Source organism: Engraulis encrasicolus, chromosome 12, assembly GCF_034702125.1.
Source record: "Engraulis encrasicolus isolate BLACKSEA-1 chromosome 12, IST_EnEncr_1.0, whole genome shotgun sequence".
Classification (NCBI taxonomy): domain Eukaryota; kingdom Metazoa; phylum Chordata; class Actinopteri; order Clupeiformes; family Engraulidae; genus Engraulis; species Engraulis encrasicolus.
The window spans coordinates 36,107,654-36,130,389 of NC_085868.1; the positions used below are offsets into that span (position 1 = coordinate 36,107,654).

The following is a 22,736-nucleotide window of genomic DNA, read 5'->3' on the forward strand; positions in this document are numbered from 1 at the left end:
AGCAGTATAACTCAAAAAGTAGATTTGGATGAAACTTTGTGGAGTTGTTGGAAATGACCAAAGGAACAAGTGATTAAATTTTGGTGGTGATCAGGATCACGATCCAAACCCAGGATTTTAAAAAAGATTCTTCACCATTGCGGGATAGAGCAAATTTTGACATTCCAGTTTCTAATTCCACAAAAAGACTTTTTTTTTTTTTTTTTAAAGAAGGGTGTAACATAGTCAGATGTTCTATCAAACTACTTCCTTGGCGGAGGTCTTCACTCTCCGAGTGCATTTCTAGTTTACAAATGTATTTTATATTCCATTGTGCTTACATTAGTACACACTTAACGTGTGTGTGTGTGTGTGCGTGTGTGTGTGTGTGTGTGTGTGTGTGTGTGTGTGTGTGTGTGTGTGTGTGTGTGTGTGTGTGTGTGTGTGTGTGTGTGTGTGTGTGTGTGCGTGTGTGTGTGTGTGTGTGTGTGTGTGTGTGTGTTTTGCCCCCAGCTTACTAACGCCTCCAAAGAGCTTGGCAACCCTGAGTGCACTGCGCGATGGCAGTTGGAAAGATGGCTGCTACTAGCCTGCCGTTGGCGTTGGAAGATGCTCGATTTTGGCACTACGGCACAGCGAGGAGCACCGCCAATGGAAAGTGGTGATCTGGTGATCTGTGGCGACCTGGTGACGTGCCACTACCCTGCTGGTTGGGGTGGTTGTTTGGTTGTTTGTACTACTAGAGAAAAAAAAATTGTGATCTCTGAATTAAGTGTTGGGTAATCCGGCTTCAGAAGTTGTAATCCTGAACCCACTGTTTGCTCCAGTCATTCACTGCACCATGTAAATTGGTGGAATCACCTGTTTTGAGAGCACAACTAAAGGGCCTAGGAACAGGTGATCGCACTAATGAACTGATACAGCCAGTGAATGGAGGGAATTAATGTTGTGTCTCAAACGGTGCCTCAGTGTTCATGTTTCAGTGCGTACTGTATGGCGTATTAATTCCGCACTGAAACATAGTGCCCGAAGTGCACAAGTGCACCATCTGAGCCATAGCAAATGAGTGGGTGCCGGATTGTAACCTCTGAAGCCCGATTACGCAACACTGTCTGAATGTGACCAAGAGTGACTATTATATTGTATACGTCACGCTGTGTATAGGGCTCCCGTGTACTGCACGGAGGAGTGCTTCCTTACTGTTAGGAAAGAGGGTCCTGTTTTGCATCTGTTTATTATGCAAAAAATTTAATTATCAATGAAAATAAATAACATTTTAATCTAAAGCTGCCCATTCTCCCAGTGATAACATTTTTTAGTCACCATGAACCCTCCCCCTGCTTTTCTGGATGCACTGACCATGGATTTATAACTCTTTGTGGAGTCACTGCCCTGTAAAGCTTGATTTTAATTCATTTTTAAGTCGTTTTTTGTTTATTTGCGTTTTTCCTTAAGGCGGAAAACCAAACATGCTGCTAATCATTAATCTGCTGGTTTTCCGCGAGTTGATTTTTGTAACAACTAGAGGTAGACGTGAGGGTGAAAAGGAAGAAAATGTGATTATTGCACGAACTGGTTCAAGGAACTGGACTGTTCTTCTAATCTGTATTGACATTCTCTCTTTTTTATATAACGAAAAACTTTAACCAAATTTGACCAGCTTGAAAAGTGTTTACATCCAGATGATATGAAATGAAACATCAACAGACAGCTAACACTGATACACCATTTACAATGTTTTTTTTAACCCCACAAAGAAAGACACAGACACACACACCTGGACACTCATACACACACACACACATACACACACACTTGCGTTCACACACCTTCGATCATGGACACATACACACACGCACACTAATGTTCAAGTGAAGGAACATGGAGATGAAATGGGGAATTCTTTGTTATTGTTGCACCTATTGTTAATGTATATGAGTCGATGAAGTGTTTTGGTACTGCACTTTCACTGTTAAATTATTTCTTTAATAATATCGTTTGTTTTAGAGAAAACACTGTATAGAGTCACGTTTATGGCAAATGTAGCACTGAAATAAACAGGTCCTAACAGGTTAAGATTTTAATGTGTTCAAAAAGCGTAACTAAAAAAATAATAATATTCACAATTGCACTTAAAGGACAGGTATGAATTTTTGTTGTTGTTCTTTGGTTTGTATTTTTAAGCACTGTCGATGGAAAACGTTTGTGTGTTTCATTTAAAATAAAGGCTTTTTAAACTTCCAAGTTGCTTTGTTTTATGCCAGCTGGACTTGGGGCTGTCTACAAAAACTGGAGTGAGTTATGGACATACAGTATATCACGAAAGTGAATACACCCCTCACAGTTTTGCAGATTTTTGAGTATATCTTTTCATAGGAAAGCATTACAGAAATGTCACTTTGACACAATGATTAGTGACCTTTTAACAACATATTTAACCGCTTAAATTTCTTGTTCACTCAGAAAAAAACAAAATACAGCCATTAATGTTTGAACATGTACTCACAAAAGTGAGTACACCCCAGATTAAAATCCGGTAGAGAAGGGGCTATGTTGGCTCGAATCGTCTCGAAATGAAAAGGGATGACAAGGGAGGTCATCAGTGTGCGTTTCAACCTTTCTTTGCATTGAACTTTTAAATTTTGAGTCTGCATCTGGCTTAAATAGATTGGTGTGAGATTTGAATGCAATCCTATGGAGAATATCATGATCTGCTTCAGTAGTCACAGTGCATGTTGACATGTATGTTTCTTTTAGGTGTATTTCAGATTGCCAATGTTGACAGCATTCATGCATCCCCAAACCATGTCAGTCCCACTACCATGCTTGGCTTATGAGAGGATACACCTTTTTTGTAAAACTCACTTGTTTACCACCACACATGCTTGACACCATCTAAAGCAAATTTGTTTATCTTGGTCTCAAGAGAGATGAACAGACCAAGGATATGGATCACTGGAACCATGTCGTGTGATCTGAAGAGACCAAGATAAACAAATTTGCTTTAGATGGTGTCAAGCATGTGTGGTGGTAAACAAGTGAGTTTTACAAAAAAAGGTGTATCCTCTCATAAGCCAAGCATGGTAGTGGGACTGACATGGTTTGGGGATGCATGAATGCTGTCAACATTGGCAATCTGAAATACACCTAAAAGAAACATGCATGTCAACATGCACTGTGACTACTGAAGCAGATCATGATATTCTCCATAGGATTGCATTCAAATCTCACACCAATCTATTTAAGCCAGATTCAGACTCAAAATGTAAAAGTTCAATGCAAAGAAAGGTTGAAACGCACACTGATGACCTCCCTTGTCATCCCTTTTCATTTCGTTTCATTTCGAGACGATTCGAGCCAACATAGCCCCTTCTCTACCGGATTTTAATCTGGGGTGTACTCACTTTTGTGAGTACATGTTCAAACATTAATGGCTGTATTTTGTTTTTTTCTGAGTGAACAAGAAATTTAAGCGGTTAAATATGTTGTTAAAAGGTCACTAATCATTGTGTCAAAGTTACATTTCTGTAATGCTTTCCTATGAAAAGATATACTCAAAAATCTGCAAAACTGTGAGGGGTGTATTCACTTTCGTGATATACTGTATGGATGGTGCAAATTGTCAATAGATAATTAAATACAAGGGGGATTTCTGCAGTATAAATTACATTACATTACATAGAAAATAAAGCCTCAAAGAAGAAGTGGTGATATCAAAACCAGAAGGGGGGATATCTCTGGGTCCCAGGTGTAACAGTTAAAACGTGTGAGCCACGGCTGGGTCTAGCCTAGTGTTTCTCAACGGGGGCGGTACAGTGTTGGAAAAAGGTTGAGAACCACTCGTCTAGCCCATCAACATTTTAAATGGGACAGTAGGCTAAATAGCATTGGAAGCCCATGTGGGAAACTCCTGTTGTCCTTGTGACACAGCCCTCTACAGCACCAAGTGCTCACTGCACACAAAGAAATTGCATTTATGCCTCCAATGGCGTCCCAAGGGAGCAGTGCAGTGGGACACCATGCTTAGGGCACCTCAGTCATAGAACATGAATAAAATAATTCAGAATTTGGATTTGCTTTCATAGGTCAAGGGCCTACTTCATGAGAGAAACAGCCAGTTACTGGCCTGTCAGTGGGGGGAAAGCCAGGGAAGCCAAAGGGCTATGCAATACCTGCAGTGCTTGTGGATATGTTGCAGCTTGTATACGCATTATTAACCTGCTGCTATGTCATATGGGCCCTACCATACACATGTACAGTGGCCATGCCTACTGGGCAATCATCAGAGAATGTCTTTCAACATGGCAGCCCTGTATGCTTAACATAAACAGGGCCTACGACACGTGTTTCTAAAATGTATACTTACTATTGTGTATTTTTCAACAACAGAATTAAAAGTAGGCAATTTATTGATGTTGATAATGATGATGATGATCTTGATCTTTCATGGACTGTTGCATTTGGCAGTTACTCTGATGGTTGCTATTTACCTTTGTGATGTCACTGATGAATGTAGCCAAAGTTATTGTAGTATCATTGAGTGCAACCAATGAGTGCAACAAATTCACAAGCAGCTATTAGTAAATAATAATATTTATTGTTTAGAGTGCAATATCACCATACATCATGGTCTCAAAAGGCTTATGAAATAAAAAATAAAATGAAAAAAGAAGATAAAATAATTATAGAACTATAAAAGAAAATAATGAGAAAAATAAATCTGACAGGGAAATTAATCAAAAAGTAAGGCTTAATGAAGTGAGATTAATTGTAAAATAATACAGCAAAAAATAAAACTGGGAAAATAAAATATTAAGGAACCTATAGGAACCTTTTCTTTGAGTTAGAATTCTTGCTGCAGCATTTTGGATTAGTTGCATCTGCCTGAGTGAACTTTGAGTGAGACCTATGAGTAGGGTATTGCAATAAATAGTTATCTCTCTACTTTCTATGCTTTCTACTTTCTATAACATTTTTGTAATGTACTATAATTGATGAAGAGAGTGAAAGGAAGTGGGTTCCACTAGTTTGACGCCCTCTCGTGACTTCACATGGTAATCAAACATTTCAAACAAGCGATTTAAGGTTAGGGTTAGGTTTAGGGTTAAGGTTAGGTTTAGGGTTAAGGTTAGGGTTCGGGTTAGGTTTAGAGTCGTATGACGTAAGCGGTAAGTACCGAAAGGGCGTCGAAGTGAGTCCCGAAAGGAAGTGGTGCACTAACTGTTGTAATATCAGCCATAGAGGAGGGCGGTTATGGTTGATGGTTATTTATGCTGATGATCTAAAATAGAATGTTACATGGCTGTTACTTTGATGGTTGCTAATGTTTACCTTTGTGACGTCACTGATGACATAATGGAATGGAATGTGAATGTAGCCAAAGTAGTAGTGCAACATATTCAGAACACATTAGAATTTTGTAGTTCATTTTATAGTTCATGAAGTATCTTTATGTTGAAGATGAAGAAAGGTCAGTATATCTTTTATGTAGTATATTCTATTGACATTAAGATTATTTACATAATCTTATTGAGACTGTTTTAAACTTATTTTTATTCTTTTTGTAATAATTTATTTATTGTACATTCAAAAACTTGCAGTAAACATCAAAAGAAAATTACAATTAAATTGAAAATACTAAATGATTAAACATGTCAAACGTGCCAAAAGAATATACAATAACAATCTGAGTTAAGAGAGGACAGAAGTAAGATTTTTGTGAGTTTTAGATCCGAATATAGATCCGATATATTCTGACACATTTTCAGATCCAGAAGATCCTATTGAACATAAGCCTGCTGATGAGGACTGCATATTCAGCTTTAGGCCTACTGAGGAGTGAGTTGTGCTTCCTAGATGCTTCCCCAGTCAGAATTGTATTTTACGATTATGCTGCTGATGGTTATGCTGGGGGTTTTTTTTCCATATATTTTTAGGGGCTTTTATGCCTTTATTTGATAGGACAGTCTGAGATGGTGACAGGAAGCGAGATGGACTGAGTGACGGGGTGGGATTGGGAAATGACCCCGGCCGGACTCAAACCGGGGTCCCCATGCCCAAATGTGGGGGGCTTAATGCTATGTTTTATTTTATGATTATATGCAACATGTTGATGGTTATGTTACAATCTGCCTAAATGTTGCTTTTAATGTTAAACATTAAACTTAGCCTATGTCTGAAATATCTTTATGGAGACAGGGAGTGAGCTTCTTCTAAAATGTCATTAATAATATGTATTTTTGTGAAAGGGAGTTGAAAGATTTCAGCAGCGTTATGGATTGTCAAGTGAGTACAGTATTACTGTTTCACATTGTGATGCACATTTCTCACGTTGATTATCTAATTGAAGTTTCATAAGAAAACTTTTTTTTTTTTCCAGATCCCAAGGAGCGAGTCTGTGGATGTGATCCCATCGGCGTTGAAAGTTCTGGGCTGTAGCTGCATGTATTGCCTTCTTCCAATGTTTGTGCATCTGGAGAGAGAGTTCCACTGCTCCTCAGACACATACTCAAGGTAAAAATAAGGAAGTCACATATTACTTTTGAGAATCCCTACTACTTTTGGTCGAAGCCCTTTCTTCCAAGAAATATTTAGAAATGATACATTACTTGTCAACATTGTTCATATTAAAGGAACAGACCACCCTTTTTTGATTTTCACATATTTGCAGTATTTCCCAGCATTATTCATGAATGTGCATATCATTTTCTTCTATGTGTTTCCATTGCCCCGTTTCACAGTATGGCCAAATTAAGAATAGCAATGCAAGTCTATGGTACAAAATAAAACATCATCAAAGGTTCTTGTAAACCATTTTAAAATGAATGTAAAAATCACCAGAGTTTAAAACGGCAATTTAATTCCGTCCAGTGATCACTCGTGGCTTGATGCTAAAGATACCAGTTACTTCCAGTGATTATGCTAAGCTACGCTAATAATTCTGATCCAATAAATCTTAGCACTGAAAACACTGAGAGGAAAATGATATGCACATTCATGAATAATGCTGGGAAATACTGCAAATGTGTAAAAATAAAAAAAGGGTGGTCTGTTCCTTTAAGAACAGGACATGTTATGAACAACATTAAGGATTTATATAGAATTTTCAAGAATGAATGCATGTGGTATGAAGCAGCATTCAAAAATTAAACACAGGGCAGTTTCTTGGACAATTTGATTATACTCATCTCCCTCACTTTCCCCAATATCACTCATCATTTTAAATGCATCATAATTTATATTTGTGCCATTTTGACGTGCCCATGTGGTGATAGGATTTGTGAGGAATGCATGGCAATATAGACCTATAGTGCAGATAAGAGCCCGTTGGGTCTTTTTTGACCCTATTTGCCTGTGTGTGTGTGTGTTAGCCTGTAATATCTACTCGAAAATAGATAATAGATAAATAAATGAATGAATGAATAAATAAATAAAATAACTGGGATATTTTGGAGCCTTATTCCTGTGCCTTCCTAATGTGCTCCCTACAAGACAGGAAAGTTGCCAATCATGTCTACATAGCCTAACCTATAATTCTCTACAATTTGGATAGATAGATAGATAGGCCTAGGTTTTGCATATAGACCTAGGCTACTTGAAATCATTGTTCTCATGATTTGTATAGGCTATGAAAATGTAAGTAATATCTTCCCTATTTTATGTCCAAACAGCGTGAAACTTGGTGCTGCAACTCGCAATACCACTGCAAAGTCACCTTCCAAATTTAAATATGGGATCATTTGGTGCAGTGCTGCGGGAGTTATGCGTAGAACAGACAGATCTGGTGGACAGACAGACGTTTCTTGAAATATTAGATAGATATATTATTATATTATATTATAGTATATGTTTACTTGTTTATGTTTTCAATTTGATTTGATTGAAAATAGATTTAGGCTATGAACTGCGTTTAAATGGCTTTTATTGTGTTTTGCAAAAGAAAGCTTCATAGTACAGTTTGCAAATATCACAAAAGTGAGTATGAAGGCTTTTAATCTTTTGCCTGTATGTTTGAATGACAGTGAGAGTGCAGGTTCCTCCACCCCAACCCTGAGTAGCCCATGTCCGGGTCACAGCTGCCCTGAAGTCACAGCAAAGAACATGGACACAGCATCTCCCAACAGCAAGGACAAAAGCACTAGATCTGCCAGCTGTGAGTCAGACATGCCCCAGCACTCTGCATCCATTCCAGCTCCTGCTTCCATTGCAGCTACAGGTGGACAAAAAGCCGGAAGGTTCTCAGGATTTAGACTGAAGGTAAGAAAAGACTGTCAACCATGCAAAGTTAGTTTGACTCAATACAGTCAAATACAGTCAATAGCCTACATCTTGTGAATTTCAGTTCTCCATTTCGACAACAGGGTGACATAAGGGTTATGAGCAACGTTCTCTCCCTTGTCCTAGGTTCCAAAGAGACGCGGCACAAAAGTGTCCCCAATGAATGCCATTTCTGACATGGGTAAGGTTGATTATAACGATCACTCCAGTGGTTTCCTCTGCTTCTGTTGTTTTATTCATTTAATGTGTACTGTCTTTTTTTCACCCACCGCAGCTGCAGAGTCACCTGGTCCCTGTGCTACTCCTGAGGTTATTTCTAACGCACCTGTTGACGGACCAAAGGCCACGTCATCAATGTTCGGCTGCTGCCTCCAAAGCCCAACTCAAGCTTGAACAATCCCCCACCTTCCCAACTTCCCAAAACTCTACAAAACTCCCCACCTCCCATAATATGTCCTATAGCCTACCTTTATTACATTTCCAACACCCCGGCGCAAAGCATTTAATTGAGAGCCATTTAGACAATAAGCCTGTGACACCCTTTTTAGACATCTATGAGCTATTTTGACCACAACAGCCAAAATGAATATTTAAATGTGACTCAAAAAAGTCAGGTGTAGCGGCATGAGGACGGACACCACTACATTGAGGGGAGCAGACCAAAATCATCAAGTCCACTGCGCAAATGCCCTGTATGCCTTATGGCCGGATTCAGCCATGCACCCCATAGTAACACCTAGGTCTAATTTATGAGGAGAGTTGGACGGACCATTATTTGTCCTGTTGTAATATCAGCTATGTCCAGCAGAGGGCGAAGAAACTCCAGACCTGTGCGCCAGGCCGCCAACCGTGACGTCAATTCTAGGCGACAACGAGGGAAGAAATCTGTCCACGGTGTAATGTGATGGCTTGTGTTTTGTTGTGGTCTTTTCTCCTACAGTTTTGGTAAATTCTTTCAACTTCGTTGCATCACTGTCCAGGATATATCAAAATGTAAGTAACAATGCTGGTGAATATTACATGATGGTTTTAAATGTCGACCAGCTCGGAAGTGCCTTGGTACTCCCCTCGTGTTTTGTTTATTTACATACGTGTTGGTCTCAAACAATTCGGCTGCTGTCTCCCGATTGTAATAATGTGTTGCATGTTTATGTGTTGTTAATCGTATACCTGCATGATCCTGCATCTTGTGGCAATCAACCCCCAACTTGTTTCTCATTCTCTTCTCAGGGCTGACTACTGGAAGTCACAGCCCAAGAAATTTTGCCAGTACTGTAAATGTTGGATTGCAGACAACAAACCGGTGCGTACACAGACTTTTTTTTACTTTGCTGTGCTCAGTTTGTGCCTGACTTCAGTGCTGATTTTGTACATTTCACTCCACAGAGTGTAGAGTTTCACGAAAGGGGGAAGAATCACAAGCAAAATGTGGCCGATAAAATTGAGGAGGTAAGGACTGGTGGACATATTGTGATCTGAATGTTTATGTTTTCCAGCAGATCGTTAAGAGATAACGGTTACTGCGCTCACGCAGATAAAATGTCACATGTAAAAAAGCATATTTAAATAAATAAAATTAAGATAAAAAGCATATTTTTCCAAAATCATAACAGACAACCAGCATAATGCGAAAGTTCTTTTTTCCACTATTGACCACCTGCTTAATCCAACACATAGCAATAACAACCTAAATGCAGCATCACATGCCAAGTGCGAGGAATTTGCTAGATTTTTTAATAAAAAGATTGCCGACATTAGAGAAGGCATCCAAGGTGGAAACGCAGCAACCTCTGTCGCCCACTCAGGCGATACACCGAGGGGAGGGTTAAACCCCCCTAGGAGACCTGAGAGCTTCCAAAAGTTTTGTCCAATTACAGAGGACGACCTCTGTAAAATAGTCAGAGAAAGTAAGCAGTCTACCTGCAGCCTTGACGCGATCCCCACATATCTGCTAAAAAACGTACTTGGTTGCTTAGCAGCACCTTTACTGCAAATTGTTAACACCTCTATGCTTACAGGCATTTTTCCAAGCTCATTCAAAACAGCCATGGTAAAGCCACTCCTAAAAAAGACAAATTTAGATCAGAATTCTTTAAACAACTACCGACCTATATCAAACCTCCCCTTTATAAGCAAGGTACTAGAAAAAGTTGTATTTAAACAGCTTAATCAACATCTGGCTGGGAATGAGATCTTGGAAAAATTCCAATCAGGCTTTAGAGCCAACCATAGCACCGAAACAGCACTAACCAAAATAATAAGTGATCTTAGGCTCAACACTGCCGCAAACAAAGTTTCAGCACTTATCCTCCCTCGACCTCAGTGCCGCCTTTTGACACGAAGACCACAACATACTAATTGACCGCCTTGAATCTTGGGTAGGCTTGTCCGTCACGTCTTAGAGTGGTTCAAAACATATATTACAGGGAAGACAGTTTTTTTTGTCACCATCGGAGAATACGTCTCCAACAAGTATGATGTGCCTTTTGGAGTCGCTCAGGGTAGTTGCCTTGGGCCCTCTCCTCTTTGCTCTCTATATGTTTCCCCTGGGCTCCATCATCAAGAGAGCACAATGTTGATTTTCATAGCTATGCCGATGACACTCAACTATATAGCCTCTGTCGAGCCTAGCCAAACCACTGCCATTCATGCCTTGACTAAATGCATGTCTGCCATTACAGATTGGATGAACAGTTAACTTCCTAAAATTAAATGAGGATAAAACTGAAGTGTTTGCTCATTGGGCCTAAGAAAAAACGTGCAAAACTCCACTCAAGCCTAGGTGACCTAAGCATACACATTAAAGATAAGGTTTACTAGCCTAGGTGTGGTCATAGACTCGGATTGAGCTTTGAGCCTCACATCAACAAGATAACAAAATCTGCTTTTTTTTTTCCATCTTAGAAATGTCAACAAAGTGCGCGGCTTGGCCCCCCGACAAGACGCTGAGAAACTTATTCATGCCTTTGTCACCAGTAGGATAGACTACTGCAATGCTTCTTTTCTCTGGTCTCCCCAAAAAAATTAATTGACAAATTGCAACTCATTCAAAATTCTGCGGCAAGAATCCTAACAAGAACCAGAATGAGAGAGCACATCTCTCCTGTCTTGGCAGACCTGCACTGGTTACCTGTCTCATACAGAATCGACTTTAAAGATTCTGCTCACAGTATTTAAAGCATTAAATGGACTTGCCCCTAGCTATATCTCAGACATGCTCTCCTTTTTATGCCCCTGCTCGAGCTCTCAGTCCACTGATGCCAAGCTGCTAAGGACCCCCACCCCCCCCGCAGAAGAAGATCGGCGACGCCGCGTTTGCCTGCTATGCGCCCAAGAGATGGAACACCCTCCCCATCGAGATCCGATCAGCCACCTCCGCCGACTCCTTTAAGAAGCAGCTGAAGACCCACCTCTTCATCCTTGCCAACTCCTAGCTGCCAAGACGTCATAGTGTCCCAGCCGCCGCAGCGCCCTTACTACTCGCAATCCAGCCCTGGCAGGGGGCTCCCCTAGGTGGCCGCTGGTCTCTGCCTGAGGTTTCTTCCTGACTACAGGGGGTCTTTTTTCTCAGACCTCAATGAGCTTTTTTTCCCCCTCACAAACTATGAATCAAGCGAAAGGGAGTTTTTCCTCACCCCTGATGCCACCAGGGCCGCACCTGAGCGCCCAATCTCTGTGTGACTATCTATGACTTATGATAGGCCCAGCCACTATGGACCGTACACATCTAAGAATCCTGGTCCTAACCTACGTTGACCTTATGACTCTACATTCTCTGTCTATCTCTTCTTCCTCTGCCTTCCTGCTTTTTCTGCCTCTCCTCTATACCTCTCCTTTTAAATCTATCTCTCCTCTCCTTTTAAATCTATCTCTAACAATGTTTTTTCCCATTTGTTAAGCACTTTGAGTTACATGCCTTGTATGACACAGTGCTATACAAATACAATTATTATTATTATTATTATTACATGTTGCATTTTTAGATCGAAACCCACAACCACTCTCACTGCCTACCTTTTGAAGTTAACTTGTTATAACTCATATGGACCAGTAGATGGTGCTGTGTATTCTGGGGGAAAAAAACCCCGCTATTCTGCCAGAAGGAAATAAAAGACATGACTTATGTGGACCCTCCTGGCAACTAGACCACTGCCCTGACTTTGTGGAGAGATAAGCGTTGGCAGTGACGATATTGCACGTAATATTGTTGGTGCATGACTGACACCCCTGTGACCCCTCCCTCACCCCCCTGACCCCCTGCCCTGTCCTGTCATGCTACAGATTAAGAAGAAGAGCATCGACAAGGCCAAGAAGGACGATAAGCAGTCGAAAGAGTTTGCAGCCATGGAGGAGGCAGCCATGAGAGCATACGAGGAGGATATGAGGAGGCTGCAAGCAGAATCAGGTGAGCTAATTGAAAACTTTTTGAGGTAACTGTATAGAATACGGTTCACATTTTAGCCACTAATACCCAACTACTCTCTGTATAGATGACTTATAAGACATGTATAACATGTTAAGCAAAACCAAGGGCCTACAAAGTCCCATAAAGAAAATTGTGAATACCCACCTAACAACATAAGTTAATGGATTCTGCTTCACACACACATTTCTGCTACACAGGCATGTTACACAGGCATGCATTAGTGGTTAACAAGCGAGCCTGTTCCAAAGTGTTGCCCTGTGTCAGAGGAGGTCCACAGGTCACGACTTGACGAAACGAGCTCCCAAAAAAAGACAACACGGGTCATTCCATGTCAATTTGGGTATTTTGCATCGCCATTAAGAGCTTTCAATGTTGCAAGGGTGTGACTTAACCCATTGACGCCTAAGGCACCTGCAAAAAAGGGTGCTGAATGCCTGATCCTTTTTAAGAAAAGCTGCCCTCAGCCTATAAAAACCTAAATATCTCAGCTTCTGAAGCACATGCACTAAGACCCTCAACTTTCATTAGAATGTGTTCATTCATCTCAAACAAACAGAGCTTTTTAATAAAGTTGTCTCAAATCTCATGAGCCTGAATGTTGCGTAATGCAGCTCCAGGCCCCAGGCCAATGTTGTGCGACGCAACATCAGGCATCAATGGGTTAAATGTACTATGTGAATGAATAGAGGATGAATGCATGGTGTGCCGCCCATCTAATTCAGACCCTCTAGCCTGTTTGTACCTAAATATTGGGGTCAGATGCTACATGCCAAATACAGTTCTGGGGTCCTACCTGGTCTCTATAAAGGAATATTGATAACAAGTTTCATTTAGATGAATTACACCACACTGAAAATTAAAAGGTGGCAAACAGAAAACAAAAACTGTTAAAGGGGCACAATGTAGGGTGACATTGTTTGTGCGGTGCCCGTGGGAAGCCTGTCTCAAAATCTACACGGTCATGAAAAAATGCTGTTTAAATAAACTAGCTGTGAGAATGTTTTTCATCAAGGAATGCCAGCAGTTGAAACAAATCTGAGTGAAAATGGTATGTAAAGCGATTTTTATTATGAGAAGTCTTTCTCACGACACTTGTAGCGGATTTAGGGTTTTCTGACCGCAGACCTTGGAAGTGGTCGCGAGCGTCATCGTTCACTTTACTAATGACTCAAATAATCATCGGCTGACTCCGGGCAGTGTGACTAATTAAACTTTTAATGCTACCTAGAGCCACTTAAACATAGTTGAAAACAAGTTTTCCCCAGCACTTTATTGATTAGGTCACTTTGGCAACAAACTCCTACGCCTTTGACTAAGTCATCCTTAAAAAAAATAAAGATTCTATGTTGTGAATGTAATTTCTAAAGCTGCTTCGCCAAAAAAGTATACTTTTGGAAGATTTCATACACTGTAGGCCATGTGAAACTGCTCAACATAGCCTTTTCAGTGATGATGTCTCTGATACTGGCTAACCCCCACCACCCTGACTAATGACAATTCTGCGGTGAACGCTGGTGTTGTAAAAAAAATTAAAATCGGAATGTGCTAACCAGCAGTATCCCTCTTCTGTGTACTTTATTACAGCGTTTCCCAAACTTTTTTACTTGCGCACCCCCTTGTACATTTCAATGTGGTTCGTGCACCCCCTAATCGAATGTTTTGGTGTACTTATGGGAACTCAAATATGGCTTCACTGTACATTATGCAGAGTCCTTTAGGGAATCCTCATTTTCCAATAGACATCAATATTCCTAAAGCATACAATTCACCATACAATTAAAAACTACTTCATTTTCTTTAAATCTGTATAGAAACACATATCCGCCATTGCTCAATTCAGCTCGCGCACCCCCTTGTGGCAGGCCACGCACCCCCAGGGGTGCACGCACCCCAGTTTGGGAAACCCTGCTTTATTAGATGCTGGAGGTTGCAATTGGTATGTTGCCATTACGATTTGGATGATGTGACCTTTCATAGCAGCTAATAGTGACACATTTCCCTTCTTGTCTCCACTTTTGTTTTTTGGGTTTTTTTTTTCATTTGATGACCATGCAGTACCAATATGTGCATACTGTAGGTAGGGAGGTAAATTGGGATCGAGTCACAAGGGCCCCAGGTATGTAGGGGTCCACATGGAAATGGATCTAAGGTGGAAATGTGAGTTGGGAGGTTCCATTGAAGCTGGTTGTGCATAGAGCCCAGCATGTGCTGCTACACCCCTCAACATGTGGCAGCAGGAAGCCGTATGGTATGGTCAGAGATTCTATAAGTATAGAGATATGCCAACATAATAGGTTTCTATGGGCACCTAATGTGACCAGGTTCCGGTCTGCCTAAAGGGTCGTGTCACAATGCTCCTAGCATTGAATAGAACAGTCCTCAGGTCTGCCTAGGTCTGCCTAAAGGGGGATTTCCCCCCCAATAATAGAACCAGCGAACAATGGGCCAATGGAACCTCTCTCTCTCTACTCTCTCTGGTATGGTCAAGTGTTGATTCATGTTTTTGAGTACCGATGGTTCTTATTCTTCTGCGATACAGGGACATCTGAACCTGAGCCTCAAGCTAAGGTGGAGCAGCCTAAACAGCAACCGAGGAGTCAGAAAGACAAGTCAAACAAAAAGACTGACGGCAGAACAGAAGCTGATGTCTGGGTTGAAAGTTCGACCGATGATGGACACGTCTACTACTATAACTCCATAACAGGAGGTGGGGGCCAATTTCAGAATTGACGGAATTTCTGTACATTTCAAAATGTGGTTTTAAATGTGGTTCACGCTACCCTTGACTTATTTACACCTGATGGCGCTGTGCTTTTTTGGTCAGCCCTTTCCAAGATCCTGGCCATTCTAAATTTCTGACCAAGCACATGTCTGAACGTGCTCCAAATACCATCCCAAAAGTTGTGCAACATCAGCAGACACTTTATAGCACAGCAATAACCTTTGGGATGATATTTGGACTGCGCTAAGACCTTTTCTTAAAAATGTAAACCAACCATGCCCCACTTTAATGACCAGGATATCAGTAAGGGCTGAACAAAAAACAAAAAAAAGTTATGTCACTAGTAACTGACAAAGTCAAGGGTAGAGTGAGAAATACACCATGTTGAAATTGACAACACTTGCGCACACACACAGCAAGTTTTTACTGAATCTCAGTTGTACGTCAGATGGATGCTGTTAGTGCTGTTAGTTGTTGCCTGGGGACTACACGGTAATTACTTTCAATAGTGGTTAAAATGATCAATACCACGAAATTACAGACATTACTAAACAAATACCACCTCATTAGCGATTTGTGAAGTATTACTTTCAGGTTCGTATTATTGTTAATAATAATTATTATTATTAGTGACATGCTACAGTACATACAGTACTACTAGTTGTAGTAGTGGATAGGGATGCACCGATACTTTCGGCACCCGATACTGCTCATTGTACTCGTACTCGTACTCGTCAAGCACTTGCCGATACCAGGAACGATACTGCTATTACACAAAACAATGCAAAATCTTGTCACATTCTGTGGACTTGAAAGCAGCATGGCAAAAAGTGCCACCTCATACATTTACTAACATTTAAATCTACATGGAAATGGACAATACAATTATCACAGGTGGAAAAAAACAAGGCCATGCATTTATTTTCATTGTATTTTGGTGGTAAAAGGTATCGGTATCGGTACTCGGTATCGGCAGTTACATACATTAATGTACTCGTACTTGTAACGGTTTTCAAAAAAGTGGTATCGGTGCATCTCTAGTAGTGGAACAAATGGTACAATTGGTCCGTTTGTGTGTCCGTCTGTAGAAGCCCAATGGGATAAACCAGAGGGATTTCAAGACCAGAGTCAGTCCAAGCAACAAACGGAGGTACGTGTTGGCAAATGTGGATATCCAAGTGAATATACAATACTCATCGTACCATACTGAGTTCATCAACAACTAACTGCAGGATCTAGAGTGGAGTGTTTTCTTCAACATTGTTCTGCTTTATTTATCCATATGCAGTCGGGGTCTCCCTGGATGGAGGCTTTGAGTCCGGATGGGTTCACCTACTACTACAACACAGAGACGGGAGGTGAGCGCTGTCCTCCATTACTATGGCCAACATCTGCAGTATGAAAACGAGCGATATACAGGGTGCGATTTGTAGGGGGGGATGGGGGGGATTGTCCCCCCTTCTGGTTTTGATACCTCCACTTTTCCTACAGGATTTTAATATTTGCGGTATGTAACTCCATTGTTAATGCTTAAAATCTGAAACGTATCCCCCCCTCCTGGTTCTTCAACAAATCGCCCTGGCAATATAGACACAAACATGATGTATTGGCGTAATGCGTTGTCAGCGTTTGAATATCAAGCCGATTTTCATAACCATTGGTGGCCTTCACTCTGCTATCAGGTCTAATTCCTTTCTTTTTCTCATCTCCAACTTTTTAGCAACAATTTAGCTATGCATTTTATGTTTTTCTTTTATTTTCCTATCTAATCCTGTGATCACTTTCAGATTTTGGTCTAGTTTCTCGTTCAGCAGAAATGATAGCAGTGACCTTGTCATTTTTGATATTTTATTTATATTAAATTGTTATTATTTAATCTTCCCATTATTTCTATCTGTACTAAGAGTTGAGCTGGGAGAAGAAAAAAAAAAACCTTCTTAGTTTTGATGATCATTTATATCACGTTGTTTTTATTATGAGTTATTTCTTATATTTGTATTGGTCTTCATTCTTTCCAAGAGTCGAGCTGGGCGAAGCCTGAAGGTTTCCCCTCTGAGAGCAGCAGCTCATCATCATCAGCATCAGCACCAGCAGTGCCAGGGGAGGCGGAGGATGCAGCGGAGGTGGGGGAGCCGTCTCCCCCCAAACCGGAGCCTCTCTCTGGGGACGAGAACAGCTCAAACGGGGCCAAAGCCTCCGCCGACACCGAAGAGCCCAAGCAACAGACTAAAGTGCCCAAAATAAGTTTCAGGGTGAGCCTACTGTATTTGTCCTTCACTTGGATTGGAAGTGTGATGATTATTTTTTAACTTAACACCAATTCCTGTTCAGGGACTACAGACGAATATTAGCCTTTTGGCTATAATCTGCCTCAGTTGTATATTGCACTGTCCCTGCTAAATAAACAATAAGTGAAATAAATGAAATGAGCAGTGATTGGCAACCTGTGTCCATAGCTTACAATTCAATTCCACATATCCCAAAATACCTGGCTTTACCTTTTCCAAATTACTAGTAGGTTAAATCAGGCCACTTGGAATATGTGGTAATGGATTATAGCTTCAGAATCCAGGTTGCCTTTCAGGTGACTGCTTTAGAAGGGTCTTTCTGTGAGGAGCTCTGCTCCCAGTGTAGTAGTAGATTTGAAGTCATTTGTTGTGCTACTAACCTTTTCTACCGTTGAATTGCTACTAAAATTGGTTTTGCTTGTGGGCCAAGGATTTTGCTCATACAATATTCAGTGTTTCCCATACATTGAGGAAACTATGGCGCACTGCCATAGTTTAAATTTGGCTGCCATAGTTCCGAAAATGTAAAAAAAAACAATAGTTTTTTAAAGGATTTCCGTTTTTAAAAAAAAAACTATTTGAAAAACGATTTCCTTCGCATTTTCCTCCTGGAGTAAATACATCCTGTAGAGAAAACCATGAGTGCTAGAAAGACAGAGGGATCAAAAGCCTAGTCAAGTTGTTGTAGTTAACTTGGGTTTGGGAGCAATTAAAAAAAAAAAACCTTCAGAGAAGGGACAGTTGGGATCAGTTTACTGACACTCCCCAGGCTTTGTTTTACAGTTGTATGATAATGAGTTTGGCGACAGGCCTTCATTGACACAGCAGAGGAGACACCGGGCTGCATATAGAAATGAATGTGTAATGAATGTGAATATAGACATTAATGTGTAATATGTTCAGCCTTTTTACTGGGAGGAATTTTGAAAAACTGGCCCTGTGACGAGCACCCCTCATGTACACTCGCCTCCAAAAGAGTTGTCGCCTATCCATCTGTTTGGAATAACAGCTAATAACCTGACTTTCAATTAATCACTTGGCTTCAGAAGTCACTCATATGAAAGCTACAACCCTCCCGAATGAAAATGTATGTACAAAAATAAATTTCATGCACCAACGAAAGATTGACCCTTCATTGAACACAGACAGGGCAGATTTTCACAAGACAAAAGTTTTGTCGCCTATCGAACATAATGTGAAAATGAGCAGATAAGTAACTTCAAAACACTTCAAATACGCAGATTGGGTGTCATACTTAATCACTGAATCACTCTCACCTCTCCAGAAAATCAACTTTGGCCTTAGGTGTATGTTTAGGGTCATTGTAATCATGGAAAGCAACACAATGAAAATCAATGGAGTTCAATGAGAGATGGTGACATATTCGCTATTCGTAGAGCAATACATGTTTAACCTCATGATGTAATCAACGATAAAAGCCCTCAACTCCTGCAGCATGCATGCAGCTCCTCATAAGAGCTGTGTCTGTACCATGTTTCACGTTATGCACCATTTCTCTTTTTTCATATTCTTCATCTCCAACACCATATAGTTTTGATGCTATCAGTTCTAAAATGGTTGATCTTGGGATCTTGACTTCAGAGTATGAGTCCCATTAGCCTTCATTTTTGTCAGAATTAGGCCTGACATACTCTTGGCTGGCTTTTTTGAGACAGGACAGTGGGAGAGACTTCTTTGGTGTTAAAGGTGAAGAATTTGGAATAAATACATGGTGTTTAAAGTCAAACATGGGAGGGATACAGCTCTTATGTGGAGCTGCATGCATGCTGCTGGTGTGTGAGGGCTTTTATCATTGATTACATCATGAAGTTAAAAATGTATTGCTCTACGAATAGCAAATATGTCACCATCTCCCATTGAACTCCATTGATTTTCATTGTGTTGCTTTCCATGATTACAATGACCCTAAACATACACCTAAGGCCAAAGTTGATTTTCTGGAGAGGTGAGAGTGATTCAGTGATTAAGTATGACACCCGATCTGCGTTTTTGAAGTGTTTTGAAGAGACTTATCTGCTCATTTTCACATTATGTTCGATAGGCGACAAAACTTTTGTCTTGTGAAAATCTGCCCTGTCTGTGGTCATTAAAGGGTCAATCTTTCTTTGGTGCATGAAATTTATTTTTGTACATTCATTTCCATTCGAGAGGGTTGTAGCTTTCATATGAGTGACTTCTGAAGCCAAGTGATTAATTGAAAGTCAGGTTATTAGCTGTTATTCCAAACAGATGGGTAGGCGACAACTCTTTATGAGGCGAGTGTAGAATGTGTACGCCTATGTGTGTGGGGAAAAAGGCATAGCCTAGTGTTGAATAGCCTAGTGTGTTGCAAACAGAAATGATTCACTCTACTGATTTTTTTTCTGAAGTTCTACTATACATGTCATGGGTAAAATCTTATCGTAATTTCTCAAAACAGAAATGGCTTAAATGTTGGTCTTTAGTTTCTCCATGTGCAATGTCATACTTAACTCATTGTTTTGCCATTTTGCATTTACGTTGTGTGAATTTCTACAACCCCCCCAACAACAACAAAAAATCCCGGCTGCCCCCATAGTTTCCAAAATTTCTGTGGGAAACACTGAATATTGTATGTAATCGTTGTAGAAAAATTTTCTTCTAACTTAGAAACAATACGAGTACATGTGTGTGGCTGAATTAAATAGTTTGTAATGGTCATGGCATAACTCCCCCTCTCCCCAGAAAAGGAAAGAGGAGAAGGCAGAGTCACCTGGAGAGGAGGTAAAAGAGGGCAGTGATGAAGATGATGGTGCTGAGAAAAAGGAGGAAGATGAAGAGGAGAAGAAGGAAGGTTCTGGAGACGTCTCGAGCCCTGACTCTGGTAAAGAGGAAGAGGAGGAAGTGGCGCCTGCCAAGAAGCCACGGATCAACGCCTATGGAGTCTGGGAGCAGATTGAGGAGGAGGAGGACCCGTAGTGAGTAGAGCGCACGCACGCACGCACACGCACGCACACACACACGAGGATAACACCCATGACTTGCTTACACATGACCATGAAACACACTCAAAGGTGTTTATCTTGGATTCAGAATGGGGTTGGATGTTAGATTTTCTTTCTCACACACACACACACGATCCACCAATAATAATCCACCTCCATCATCATGTAAAACATAACATTTGTGGATGGGCAGCACAAATATTGGAACTAAAATATTACAGCATTTGCAACAGTCAGCGTTCATCATTTGCAAGGTTTGTTATTGCGTACCACGCACACACAGTTGCGGTCTTGTGTTTTTACTGCTCTGAAGTCAGAAACGAATGATGGGTGGACAAGCCAAGTAAAATTCACCTTTTTGTCGCCTTCCAACAGTGAGAACGTGGACCTGCAGTTGCCGCAGGTGGACACCGGGGACGCTGCAGCTGCCCCAGCAGAGATGCCAGCTGAGCCCAAGCCCAAATTCAGGGAGCGCAAAATTACGTCTCTAGGCGACGAGGGGGACGCTGGGGCCACCTTCCGCAAGAGGAAGACAGAGAATGGCAAATCCAGGAACCTCCGCAAGAGGGGGAAGGACGACTAAGAGAACGAACATACTTTTTTGGATCATTTAAAAAATATAGCATTGTAGAAGATATGGCCAGGATGAGCTCAGGAAATTTTCAGGCTAGTGTTTTTTCCCCCGGTCCAATCGTGAGATTTGTAAGTTTATTGGAAATTAAGTTGTCATCTTAAGTGTGTGAGTGTGAGTGTGCGTGCGCTGTGTGTGTCCTCGAATGTGTGTGCTGGCTACGTTTAAGTTGCTAAGTTGTGGATGGAGGGTCAAACCAGTACACAGCGTGTAGTCATTTGGTGAAACCAATGAATGGGCAGAATGATTCCTGTTTAAAATGAATGATTGTCAGATTTGAGAGATCATCTTTTATAGCTAACTGCGAAACAAGAACTCTGTGGCACATGTTCTTTCAAAGGAAGTATTTGTCTTCTGCAAAGAACCTGCTTTTTATTTTCACTTCTCTTTAGTGGCCCTTGTCATTCAAGTATGGAGATCATAGTTTTATTTTTGTTGTTGTTTTTTCAAACTTGGACATCCACACTTTCCCTTCAGACATTTTTGTCTTGTATTTATGTAAAGGTATTTTTCTATGGTTGCCTTGAAAAAACTATGTATGTTGGTCTCCTTGATGTCATTAGTAAAACCTCACTTTGTGGTTTAACATGAAATTGTTTGACTTTCACTTACTGGTAGCATTTGTGCTCATTTTCAAGCTATTGCTGATTGTCAATATTGTTTTCGTAAGGCTGGACTTTCAAATGTGTTTTCAAATAACATAGTATACTTGGATGAAATGCTCCATAAAAATCTTTACATGGATCTGGAGAGCTTCACTTGACAAAGTGATTAAAAAATAAACGTTCAATACACTATATTCACCTTGATGGCAGTAGTCACCTGCGTCATCACTATTGTGGTTGTTGGTTTGATTCATTTCACAAATTCTGTAATTGCCGAGACCTTTTTTAATGATTATTTCCTTGTCCAGTGCATCACAGCCCCCACACCACACCTCAGAGTAGCGTAGAACATAGTGAGAATGCATTAGTGTGTAGAGTACTAATGGGGAAACTGGCACACTCGTTTGGGCAGCTGTCTTCTATAACTCTGTTTCAGGGAGATACTGTTTACATTACAGGTTGTCAGGTTCTTCGGCAACAAGCTGCCGTGAGATAAGAGTGGGAGGAGTTTGTGTGCGTCCACTCATAGTACCAGACACATTCAGCCAGCCACACCCAGAACTAAGCTGTCATTTATGTTTTATTTCTATTTAAAATTCTTTTTTTTTTCTTAACTGCAATCTTGCAATCTCCTTGAGGGGTCGTGAGTCACTGTAAAGTGTTAATCTTCGAAAGGCAGACAATTTGTCCTGAGTCCAACATTCCGTGTCGTATCATATGCTGCCTCTTCAGAAGAGTCTCCTGAAGGTACACTGTGCAATGTTTTTAGTTGTTTATTTCCAGAATTCATGCTACCCCATTCACTAATGTTACCTTTTTCATGA

General features: G+C 40.7%; 2 protein-coding genes across 4 annotated transcripts in view; both read left to right on the forward strand.

Moving 5' to 3' along the window:
• The window catches only part of LOC134460233 (SLAIN motif-containing protein 1-like), a 29,121-nt gene extending 26,898 nt beyond the window's left edge, over nt 1-2,223 (forward strand). For all 3 annotated transcript variants that reach the window (XM_063212682.1, XM_063212683.1, XM_063212685.1), the window contains one exon: nt 493-2,223. In XM_063212682.1, the coding sequence (XP_063068752.1) occupies nt 493-568 (76 nt within the window). In that variant the 3' untranslated portion in view covers nt 569-2,223. The remainder of the gene's footprint in view (nt 1-492) is intronic.
• A 6,919-nt stretch (nt 2,224-9,142) lies between these two features.
• Nucleotides 9,143-22,116, forward strand: wbp4 (WW domain binding protein 4). Its single transcript, XM_063212118.1, has 10 exons — nt 9,143-9,249; nt 9,487-9,559; nt 9,643-9,705; nt 12,538-12,661; nt 15,222-15,389; nt 16,493-16,554; nt 16,693-16,762; nt 17,424-17,656; nt 20,417-20,649; nt 21,052-22,116. Coding segments are annotated over exons 1-10 (1,236 nt in total). The 5' UTR covers nt 9,143-9,247; the 3' UTR covers nt 21,260-22,116.
• The last annotated feature ends 620 nt before the right edge of the window (nt 22,117-22,736 follow it).